Source organism: Gopherus flavomarginatus, chromosome 2 (assembly GCF_025201925.1).
Source record: "Gopherus flavomarginatus isolate rGopFla2 chromosome 2, rGopFla2.mat.asm, whole genome shotgun sequence".
Taxonomy (NCBI): domain Eukaryota; kingdom Metazoa; phylum Chordata; order Testudines; family Testudinidae; genus Gopherus; species Gopherus flavomarginatus.
In genome coordinates this window covers 152,329,539-152,341,691 of record NC_066618.1, presented here as the reverse complement: position 1 = coordinate 152,341,691, position 12,153 = coordinate 152,329,539, and the positions used below count along the sequence as shown (strand labels likewise).

General features: G+C 52.5%; 1 protein-coding gene across 1 annotated transcript; it reads left to right on the top strand.

Moving 5' to 3' along the window:
• Window positions 1-1,236: 1,236 nt before the first annotated feature.
• On the top strand, window positions 1,237-2,847 carry ITPRIPL1 (ITPRIP like 1). Its single transcript, XM_050937482.1, has one exon. The coding sequence runs from the start codon at window positions 1,237-1,239 to the stop codon at window positions 2,845-2,847; it is 1,611 nt and encodes a 536-aa protein (XP_050793439.1).
• The last annotated feature ends 9,306 nt before the right edge of the window (window positions 2,848-12,153 follow it).

Sequence of the window (12,153 nt, the reverse complement as noted above, 5' to 3'; positions counted from 1 at the left end):
TTAATTTGAAGTGCCCAGCTTGAGACAACCACGCCTGGGTTTCATGTGTGCGGAGCGGCTGCAAACTGGAGTAGTGGGTGCTCCGCACTTCTGGACATCAGGCCACACGCTCAGAAATGAAGCCCCCCCAATCAGTGGCCTTAATGGCTAGTTAGTAACTAGCTGTTCCTAAGCTTAAGGGTAGGCAGAATTATTTAACTGCAAGTGGCCCAGATGCTGCCTATCAGCAATTTGAATTTCTTTGGCTCCGCTATAAATTCCAGCCCTTCGACTAAGGGACCAATTGTCTTGGAAAGCAGTTGGCTTTGGAGCCTGGGTCACTGACCCACATTCTAAGTGAGAGATGGGACAATCTGAACCGTTTGTACCCAGCTAACGATAGCCCCGTGGTTCCAGAGAGAGGAAACTGACAGAACGCAGCTCCTCAAGGCAATGAGACAGCGCTCAGCTTCCAGCTCCTGTGGGGCTACATGAGACTCATGGCTGTGGGGGCTGGGGTGGACTCCAAAGCTCCCCCACATCAGGGAGTTGTTTAGATCATGATCCCATTGACTCCAGTGGACTATTCCGACCTCCCTAATTCGCCAGCAATTAGCTTCCAAATGGTATAGCACTAAGATGTGTCTTGGCAGAGACCCGCGGTCAGACTCAGGCTGGTATCAAACAAATTTGCAGATTCAGGACCAAATGGAACAGAAAATCCCACCCATGACTCAGAGCCAGCATGCCTAATGCACCTGGAATTTGACCCCCACATTCTCCCACGACTCCAGCAGCACAAGCAACCTTCCTCCAAACCCAGGGTCTAGACTCCAGATACCCCACCCGGCCTCCATCCTCCTGACCCATCCGAGGGGCCCAAACCCCACTTACTTCATAGCTTCCTGCCCCCTAGACACCAAATCCCTCTCTCCTTCCTTCAGAGCCCCCAGGCTCACCCACTCCCCAAATCACCCATCAGAGAATGAACTCCCTGCTCCCACCCCCTCGCCTGGAGGGGAGATGACCTCTCCCAGTCCCAGCCTGGGCCAGGGTGTGTGAAACGCTGGCTCCAGGCCTGCGGTGCCTCGTGGAGGAGGCCGTGTGCTCTCCCAGTACAGCTCCTGCAGCACCCAGCCAGGCACCTGGGGGTGCTGCCCAAAGCTCTGGCAGAGGTGGAAGGGGGGGCAGGATACCCCTTCCCCAACCTTTCCCTCCTATGCCCCCTGAGTGGTTTTCTCTCCCCTTCTCCAGGCCATGGCTGTGGGCAGCCTGCTCTTCCTGGCAGTGCTGGTCATCGTGCACCACCCCCTGATGGTCAGCGACAAGCAGGACCCGGCAACGGTGCAGCGGGCACAGCAGCAGGAGCAGCAGCTGGCCCTGGAGATGACGCGCCTGCAGTTGGAGTTTGAGCAGAGGAACCAAGAGGAGAGGCCGGGCCCACACCAGAGCCTGGGGCCAAACCAGAGTCAGAGGGAGGAGGGGGCCACGGCGCTGAGGGTGGCAGCCAAGCAGGAGCCCAACGACGTGGTCTGGAATGGATGGTCCTGTGGGCTCCTGGTCATTATCCTGCTCTTTGAGCTCTGCAGGCCAAGCCTGGAGCCCGAGTCCAGCTACGACTCCAGCAGCGAGGATGCCAGCAGTGAGGAGGAGGAGGACGCTGCTGAAGCAGCGCCCGGGGGCTCCTGCACTCAGCATCCCGACTTCCCCGACAGAGCGGCCCTGGAGCACTTTTATGAACAGCACTTCCAGGGAGTGTCCGAGGACCTGGTCAGCACCTGCAAGTTTGTGGAAGGCCTGGTGAACAGCCTGCTGGAGGTCTGCCAAGTCCTCACCTACCAGACCTTCCTCCCACAGCTGGAGAACTGCATTGGCGTGGCCAGTGCCTTCGAAGGCTGGTGCCCCCATAGGGACTCCGAGGCCTACCGGGTGCTCGTGCCCCTGCTGCCACCCAAGGGGCACTCCTTCCGCCTGGAGATGGAGAATGTGGAGGGCGCTCTGGAGAAGCACGGCCACATCCTGGTGGAGCTGGAGTGCGTGTGCAAAAGGGAGAGGCTGCTGGGGGATGTGGTCTGCCTCCTGCACCATGCTGAGGAAGACCTGAGTGACAACATGCAGGGGCCCTTCCGCGTGCACCTCTTGTGCACTAGCTCCCACCTGGATGTGGAAAAAACCATCCTCTGGTTCCACAGTCTGGTAGGCAAGGCCTGGGCCCTTGTGGCTCATAACTACAGCTTCCAGCTCACACCCCAGCCCTCCACCTCCTCCTGCAAGCTCAGCCTGGCTTGCGAGTCCAGGAGGGCCCTCTCCATCGAGATCATACTCGGGGTGCAGCGGGGAGACTCTCTGGTCTTCCTGGCCAGCCACGGGGCTGAGACGGGCCCCCCGAGCAGCACAGTCTGGCTAGAGACCTTCGCTGTCCAAGAAATGATGTTCTTCCAGTTGGTGAGTAGGTACGCCCCAAAGGATAGCTGTCACCTGAAATGCCTCCAGATCCTCATCCACCTCAAGGAATGCAGGCTGCCCACCCTGGAGAACAGGATCCTTACCACCTACCACTTCAAAACAGCCCTGATGCACCTACTGCCCCTCCTGCCGCTGTCGGAATGGCGCCCGGAACAGCTAGCTCAGAGGCTGCAGGACATCCTCTCGTACCTGCGCCGTAGCCTGGAGGAGAAATGCCTCTACCACTTCCTGATTGGAAACAGCACCCTGGCCAGCCACATTCCTGTCCCCAAAGCCTTCCGGAATGCCGAGCCCCTCAACCTCTTCCAGCGTCTGGCACTGGAGCCTGCTGCTCATGCCCAGGCAACGAGAGAGTTCCTGGAAGTGATGGAGCAAGTCAGGGCTCTACAGTGCAGCAAGTAGCAAGACAGTGTGCGGGTCTGCGGCACTGAGCAGCCGATTATGCTGTGGGTCTGATAGCCCAGCCCATCATCTGCGGCACAGAATCACTACTGGGAGTCAGACCATGCCACTGATATCAGAGCGGAGCCAGAACAGCTTCACTGAGCCGGGGCAGGGCCATCAGGGCTTGCCGGAGATGCCACCCTGTGTGCCCCGGGCGTGGAGAGACCTGGGGACAGAGGGCATGCAGAAGGCGCTGTACATTTAAAGCCAAGTCAGATGAACTTCCTGGTCCCAAAAATGCTCCAGTATTTTTGCACAAGTGTACATCTGTTCTCAAGGGCTTTGCTCTACTGGTTCAAATAAAAGCTTTGGCAAATCTCCATTGATAAACACCTGACCCCATCACTTCTGGGCCAAGGGACTGAATCTCTGCCGAGACGACCCCCTCCCTCCAAACGTATTCCACTGACTCCCCAAGCATGCGGAGTCTGTTGTAGGAATTCGGATGGACTATATGGGCCAAAGGTGTTAACATAACCCAGTCACTGTCCAAGTTCCAAGGTTCAACAGGTTTTGTTTGCAGAGACCTCAGCCTGCTCCATACCAGGCAAACCCACCTGGAAACATTTTAACCATTTACTAAAGATACAGAAAAGATGGACAAAGCGACAGAGTCCTGTGGCATCTTATAGATGTTTTGGAGCATGAGCTTTCGTGGGTGAATATTCACTTTGTCAGCATTCACATCTCAGCTGCTAAAAGAGGGCCTCATCCTCCCTGATGAACTGACCTCGTTATCTCTAGACTGATTCTTGCCTGCATATTTATACCTGCCTCTGGAAATTTCCACTACATGCATTCGACGAAGTGGGTATTCACCCACGAAAGCTCATGCTCCAATACGTCTGTTAATCTATAAGGTGCCACAGGACTCTTTGCTGCTTTTACAGATCCAGACTAACACGGCTACCCCTCTGATACTTGACACCAGAAAAGATGGAAAAATCAGTTAAAGCCATTGAAATGCAAAGTGTTAAGTAAGGCAAGGCCTGGCTGCTCATGTCTCACAACTACAACTTCCAGCTCATGGCCAAGCCCTCTGCCTCCTTCTACAAGCATCTGTTTGAACTATATTCCTTGTTCCCTTTCCCTTGGGCTGGAGAGAGGTTTTAGGAGGAAAAAGCCCCATTTGACAGTCTCTTAGGCCTTGGTTACACTTGCCAGTTACAGTGCAATAAAGCTTCCCAGAGCGCTGTACCTCACTCCCCGTCCACACTGGCAAGGCACGTACAGTGCTGTGTCTCCTCGGCTACAGCGCTGCTGGTACTCCACCTCCCCGAGAGGAATAACAGCTGTTGCGTATTGGCTGAGACGCTGCTGCTCCAGTGTAAGCAGGGAGTAACGTTATTACACACTGATTGACCTCCGGAAATTCCCCATAATCCTTTTAACTGAAGCATCCTCTCTTGTTTTGTTGTGAACTCAGGAGGAAGGAGTGCCCTTTCAAAGCTCTGTTTTGAGGGCTGCTTATCAAAAAAAAACAAACACAGCTACCATTTGCTTTGAATGAGTAAGAGGGAGGCAGGGGGGCTCTGTTTGGAGTGCCGACAGCTAATGTTTGCTTGAAGAAAGCGGTGGCAGGGTGGGGGGGTGTCTGTTTTGGCAAGCGGCTGCTTTTCTGGTCTATGAGAAAGAAACAGCTGCTGTTTGCTTTCAGTGAGTGAAAGGGGTCTGAACTTACAAGACAGCGTGCTGACACACTCTCAGCACCCCAAAAACCCACTCTCTCTCCCACCACACTCCCAGTCACACTCCACCCCACCCCCCCTTTTGAAAAGCACATTGCAGCCACTTGAATGCTGGGATAGCTGCCCATAATGCACCACTCCCAATGCCGCTGCAAATGCTGCAAATGTGGCCATGCCAGTGCACTGACAGCACGCAGTGCAGTGTGGACAGACTGCAGTGCTTTCCCTACTCAGCTGTACGAAGGCAGGTTTAACTCAAAGTGCTGTACAACCGCAAGTGTTGCCATGCCCTTAGACGGTAACAACGACAGGCAATCTTAGGTGCCGACTCAGGGCTGGAGCACTCACAAAAAGAAATAGCAGGTGCTTAGCACCCACTGGCAGCCAGCTCTCCCCCTCCCCCTTAGCTCCTCCCATCTGCCTCACTGATCAACTCCTTCCCCTCTCTCCCTGTGCCTCCCGCCCACCACAGATCAGCTGTTCTATGGCGTGCAGGAGGCGCTGCAAGGGAGGGGGAGGAGCGGGGATGTGGCACGCTCAGGGGAGAACTGGGCAGGAAGAGGAGGGGCGGAGGTGGGGCCTTGGGGAAAGATGTGGAGTGGGGGCGGGGTCTGGGGCACAGTAGGAGCAGGAAGAGGTGGGGCAAGGGGTGGAGTAGGGGTGGGACCTGAGGGGAAGCAGGAAGAGGTGGGATAAAGGATGGAGTGGGGGCAGGGCCTGGGGCAGAGCAGGGGCAGGAAGAAGGGGGGCAAGGGGTGGAGTGGGGGCAGGGACTGGGGCAGAGCAGGAAGAGGCAGGGCAAGGGGTGGAGTCGGGGCAGGGCCTGGGGCTGAGAGGGGGTTGAGCTGATGCCTGTGACAGCAATAACTGTCCTTTTGGGGAAAAGAGGAGAAGCTAGTGGAAATGAGCTGGAGCTGTCCTTGCTGCTGCTCTTAAAGTCTGATCCCATTTCCTAAGACGACAAACCCACAAAAGGGGGGAGACAAGAACAGGGAAGGTAGAAAATGCAGCTTCTGTCTCTGATGTGACTCTCACTTACAACCATTTCAAGGCCTGGCAAACTTGTACCATCATCAGGCTGGATAGGCCGTTGCTTTTAGCTGCCTCTTTCTGGTCACAGGTTTACAGCAGTGCTACCAAATATCCTGGCTAAGCCAGACTCTTGTTAGGCAGAAGGGAAAAGGAGAAGACTAGCACAGAGAAGAACAAAGGGAGGGAAAGAAAAGGACACGTGGGCTGGAGAGAGAGAGACAAAGTTTCACATCCCACTTGGTGGTTGGGATTCAGCTGGAGCTGGGTCTGGGTCCCTGTCTCTGGCCTCGTCTGGTCAGGACATCACTCAAGATCAGGAAGGATGGCGTCCCACTGTCCCAGATGGTGGGGATGGCAACCATGGTGGTGAAGCTCGCTCCAGTAACCAATTTTTCTCCCCCAAGTCTCTAAAGCCCCACATTAGTTCGTCCACCAATTAGTTTCAACTCACCAGTTCTAGTTCACTGGTTTCCGATTCCATACTTTTCTTGTTACCAGGCATGATCGTAACACAGTCCTTGAGTTGGATCAGGAAGCCTCTCTGTCGGAACTAATTCAGTCTCCCATTCGGACTTTCACTCAGCAATGTTTGTTCTTATAGGCTGTTGTCACATCTTATAAATTCACTCTCATTTTTTACAGCTGAACTCACACGCAGGGTAAATTTGTTGGCCCAATTATCACAACAGTCTTCATCAAAACCAAATCACCCTCCAGCACCTATGGAAACACTTGGTTCCCCCTTAACACTAGCTGCACACTCCATTTCGCCCTTCCACGTATCCAAAGACAGAGCACAGCACATTGAATAGCCTCTGTGATAACCCAACATGTTATGCTTCATTTTGTGCTATTCCAATGCCGCCCCCTCGCAATATCCCACCATCCCTGCTAGTGATTCACTTCTCTCCACATATCCCCCTTTCCCACTGCCCTGCTGGCAAAGTCCCTGTCCCCCAAATGTCCCCACTGGCAAACACCCCTCCATGCTATCCCAACACCTCTGCCAGTGACCCCCTCCACCCCAACAGTCTGATGTCCCTGCCAGAGAAACCTCCTTCCTCAGGTATCCCAATGCTTTCACTGCCACCAAACATCTCCTGGATGGGGCACCTGAGGAAGTCTCACACACCCGCAAAGGGCCCTTCCCCCCCCCCACCAGTGACTCTCAGCCAACGTGTAACAAAGGTTTATTAGTCGCCAGGAACACAGCGTAGAACAGAGATTGTTAGCACTGAAATCAGGAAGATTTAGCAAAGTCCACTAGGGCGCGGGGGGGGGGGGGAGTGGGGTGGCAGTATCCAGAGCCCAGGGCCCTCCCCGCTGAGTCCCAGACCAGTAGCCCAGCCTGAGACACCCCTCTTGCCCCTCCTCCATCCTTTCTCTCTTTCCCAGGCAAACAGGTCACCTGGTCTCTTTGCTCTCCAACACCTTGGGCTGGCTCCAGCTCTCAGTTGCCAGGGTACAGCGTGGCTGTCGTTCTCTGTGCCCAGGCAGCCGGCAGTCACACCGGCCCGCTAGGGGTCTCTGCAATCATCACACACCCTTATATCACCACCTAGATACTTGAATGCCACACAGGGGAAACTGAGGCACATGCACAGTATTCAGAGAAAACATTAAGAACATTCCCACTTTGTCACAGGTGGCACAGCCCCCCACTGGTCTGGGCTGTACCCCGGTACATCACAGAGAGCGCCCGATATCTCAATGTCCCTGCTGTGTACCCTGGTGCTATATCAATACCCGATGGAACCCCAGCACATCCCAGAAGGTTTCCCACAGATCACACTGCAACACGATTGAGTCATCGCACCAGGAAGAGTCTTTCCAGTGCCCTTTTCTCATACCCAAGCATATCCCCCAGCTCAACAAAGCCCCATTACACGCTCCCTTTGATAACTGATCAGATCCTCCCGGGCACCTTCACCAAGTCACTGGAGCAAGCAAGGGATGAAAACCAACATCCAGTAGACAGAGGGTCCCTTGTTTCCTGTTTGTCCCTCACTCCCCTTTCTCTGGCTCACCTCCAGGAGCCCAGACAGGATGCAGGGAAGTGGTTCTCTGCCCACTTCTAGTGCCACCACATTACCAGTGCGAGGCATGGTCAGTGCCCCGGCAGCACTCCACTCGAAGCAGACTGTGCAGATCTCCATGGGATTGGCTCTCTCCTTCCCTACACGCTTTGGTCAGCAGGGAAACAGTTAACATTGACATTCAAATTACCAACTGGTTTATGGCCCAGCTGCCTATGCCTGAGGACGGTCCTGGGCGCCCCCAACACTTGCCGCCCCAGGCGGCTGCCTAGTTTGCCTAGTGGTTGCACCTACCTGGTAACTGCTGACTTTGTGGGTTTGAAAGACTGGATCTGGGTGTGAAAATTTCTTCCTTTCCATCATTGCAAGTACATATAGAACAGATTGCTGGGAGCACGACAGAATAGGTTAGGGTAAGAGAAAGCTGATTAGGGGAAAGAGGCCTCCAAAAAAATCTTGTCTTGAAAATAGCCACAGGACTGGTTTAGTTGTCAAGATTTTTGAGGTCGTGTAAGTGAGATACAGTCCCACTAAAATAATCACACAACATCCAAATTTTATACTACTTATAAGTTTGTTTGTTTTTTACACATACTTGGGGCTCAAACTATGGCTCTGATCCTGATATTACTCTCTCAAGATCAGTCGTGGATAATTTTCATCACCCCCTTCCCTTCTGGGGATGCAATAATTAAAAAGCTATTCAGGAACTGGGGCAGAATTTATGGTGCAAATTTAGGTCATTTGATCAAGAGGTTCCCAATACATGTCCTCCCTCTGCATTATGAGCTGCTCTTAATTTTCAATGTACTCTAAAATCCACATGCATAATGAGATTATCTAGGATATTGGTATGCCAGAACAGGGCCAATGGTGCAAGTTTGGAATAATTTGGCTCAGGTGTTCCTCGCATATTGTTCCCCCCAGTGAGAAGAAAATGTTAATATTCCAGTTGCTCTAAAACTGATATGTATCGTGTGATTACCTTGAACAATGGTATTCCATGACGGAGACTATTCATCTCTTTGGAGCATCCTAATTCATCTGAGCACACTCCACTGAATGGGCCATTCCACACATCAACATCACTCCTGTACTGCAGAGGGCTCAGCAGAGCCCCATCCTTTGTGCTAGCTCCCTGAAGTAGATACAAAGTCTGGGAGTCCCTGTTATTCCTCTTGCTGCCTCCAGCTGGTGGATGTGCTCCTCACAGCCCATCAGTTACCATCCTCCTTTCTTCCCATGGCCCTTCCAGCCCTACTGGGGGAATGGTGAGACCAGGAGGAGGGCAGAGGTGATAGCTAAAGTGGCAGATCATTCCCCTCAAACCCCCATGCCCACCCCTAGAACCCCTGCTGGCTCACTGCTCACCTCTTTGCCCACCTGCCACTTGCCCACCCGCTTGCCCACCTGCTCGCCGCCAAAGGCAGCCTGCCTGCCATGCTTGGGGCAGCAAAAAAGCTAGAGCCGCCCCTGCATACAGAGAACATCAAAAAGGTGGAAGTTGCCATACCAACTCTAAGAGGCTAATTAAGATGAGCTATTATCAGCAGGAGAAAAAAACTTTTGTAGCGATAATCAAGATGGCCCATTTCAGACAGTTGACAAGAGGTGTGAGGATACTTAACATGGGGAAATAGAGTCAATTTTTATAATGACCCAGCCACTCCCAGTCTCTATTCAAGCCCAAATTAATGGTGTCTAATTTGCATATTAATTCAAATTCAGCAGTTTCTCATTGGAGTCTGTTTTGAAGCTTTTCTGTTGCAAAATTGCCAACTTTAAGTCTGTTACTGAATGACCAGAGAGGTTGAAGTGGTCTACTGTTTTTTGAATGTTATGATTCCTGATGTCAGATTTGTGTCCATTTATTCTTTTGTGCAGAGACTGTCCAGTTTGGCCAATGTACATGGAAGAGGGGCATTGCTGGCACATGATGGCATATATCACGTTGGTAGATGTGCAGGTGTACGAGCCCTGATGGCATGGCTGATGTGGTTAGGTCCTATGATGGTGTCACTTGAATAGATATGTGGACAGAGTTGGCATTGGGCTTTGTTGCAAGGATAGGTTTCTGGGTTAGCGTTTTTGTTATGTGGTTGCTGGTGAGTATTTGCTTCAGATTGGGGGGCTGTCTATAAGTGAGGACTGGCCTGTCTCCCAAGATCTGTGAGAGTGAGGCATCATCTTTCAGGATAGGTTGTAGATCTTTGATGATGCGCTGGAGAGGTTTTAGTTGGGGGCTGAAGGTGACGGCTAGTGGCGTTCTGTTATTTTCTTTGTTGGGCCTGTCCTGTAGCAGGTGGGTCTCACTGCTGCTGATCAGGCTGGGTTTGTGCAGAGCAGAGGGGGCATAGGCGGCCAGTGACCTGGCCAGTGACCCAGCTGCCCAGGGAGACTAACCCCCGGTCCTTCCCCTTCTGTCCCCCACCCTTTCCATCTACCTCCCCCTCCCTTGCAGGAGCCCAAAGAACCCCAACTGCAGCCCCCAGGGGAGGCGGGGCAAGGCCCCAGCCCTGGTGTGCCACAGCCACAGTGCCCCAGCCCCGGGAGTCTGGGCAGCACGGTCCCCACACCCCCAGCCTTAGGCAGCCCCCAGCCCTGGTGCTCAGGAGGCCGGGCAATGCAGTCGCCGTGCCCCCAGTCCCGGTGCTCAGGTGGCCCCAGAGCGCCAGACGGCAGCACCAGACCCCCCAGCACCAGCCCTGAGTCCCTGCAGGAGGCAAGCTGGCCATGGGGTGGGGGCGGAGGCCTACTATACCCCCTGCCCATGAGAGGGAGCTCTGCGCTCCCCCCTCACCCACCCCTAACCCTGGCTGGAGCAGCTCCCTGAGGCTGCTGGAGCAGGGCCCCCCCTCCCCACCGAGGGCTGACACAGGGGTGGGTCAGCCTCTACTGCAGCAAGCCCAGAGGCTACAAAAGTTGAACAGCTCATAGGCAATTAATGCAGCCATCTACCAGCTGATCAGTGGGGGGCAGGGCTGCCTAGGAGCTAGGAACTGCTGAGCCCTGGCTGGGGCTGCAGCTAATTTTTTCCCCTGGGTGCTCCAGGGCTGTGGACGCCTATCCAGCTTCTCTCCCAGTCCTGGGCCATTTTCTCTCCTCTCACTCCCACCTCTGGCATTCAGGCCAGCTTTTCAGAGGAGCCCAGAGTTCGCTATCCATCTCCCAACACCCTGCACCTCCTTGGAAAATCCCACCCTTCCTTACCTCCCATTCAGTACAGGAAACTATAACAGAGTGAGAGAAGTATGAGAAGCCAGCTAGAATAAATGGCTATTTGCCAACACTAAACAGTCCCAAACTGGTGCTATGTTCCTCCCGGGACAAATGTAAAATTTTTATTAAAGCTAATATTAAAAAAACTCTAATGCATATGTTGGGAAAAGAACATCTGTATATCTAGGTGTTGCTGGCAGATAACTGCCTGAGGCCAAGCAACAGCGGTGGGGTCCGTCGCCTGGTGTGCCGCGCCAATAAACACACCAGGATGGAGAAGCAAACAGCCAAGTTTATTTGAGCTCAAATAAGGTGCAAGGGAGAAATAATAATCTCAAATCCTGAACCCCTAAAACAAGCAGTTTCTTCCTTTTATATCCCAGTTGTTTACTACAAAACTTTCTTGCTGACTAGCTGATTTCTCACTCCCCCCCTCCTTTCCCATCCAGCTGCAGTATCTTTTCTCATTCAATCTTTTGTCTTCCCCCTTCCTCCCCCCCCCCGCCGAGACATGTATACAGTATCTTAAAACGGCCTTGAGCATGCTTTAACCTAGCTTTAATGTATTACAGCAGAGAACTGGCTGTTACAACCGAAAACTAACTGCTAACACTACATTTTACAGTTCTTAACATATTAGGTTACACTAGGTGACACAAAGTGTTTTAACATGGAGGAACATTGATTCCTTGAGGCCTACAACAGGAGGGCTTCATTGACACTTGTGGTCTACCACCTTTCCGAGTTACCTAGGGTTATGCCAGAGTGCTTAGATTATCCACAAATACAAAGTTTGTTTTTAAAGTCACATGCTACATAGAGTACACAGTCAGCAACAGCCCAAATGTAGGTGAATACATTTAACAATACAGTTTAGATTACAGGTCGGCAACCTTTCAAAAGCTGTGTGCCAAGTCTTCTTTTATTCACTTTGATGTAAGGCTTTGCTTGCTAGTAATATATTAACATTTTTAGAAGGTCTCTTTCTATAAGTCTATAATGTAGAACTAAACTATTGTTGTACGTAAACTAAATAAGGTTTTTAAAATGTTTAAGCAGCTTCATTTAAAATTAGATTAAAATGCAGAGCCCCCCTGGACCGGTGGCCAGGACCTGGGCAGTGTGAGTGCCACTGAAAAATCAGCTCATGTGCCGCCTTTGACACCTGTGCCATAGGTTGCCTACCCCGGCTTAGATATTAGACTCCAAGTATTCAGTTACATCACTCATGAAAAGTTTAGACATTTGGTCGTGGAAAGCAAAATTTGTCACTGAGCAGAGAGTGTCCC

Coding starts and splice junctions, on each gene's coding strand:
- ITPRIPL1 (XM_050937482.1), top strand. CDS start 1,237: ATGGCTGTGGGCAGCCTGCTCTTCCTGGCAGTGCTGGTCATCGTGCAC.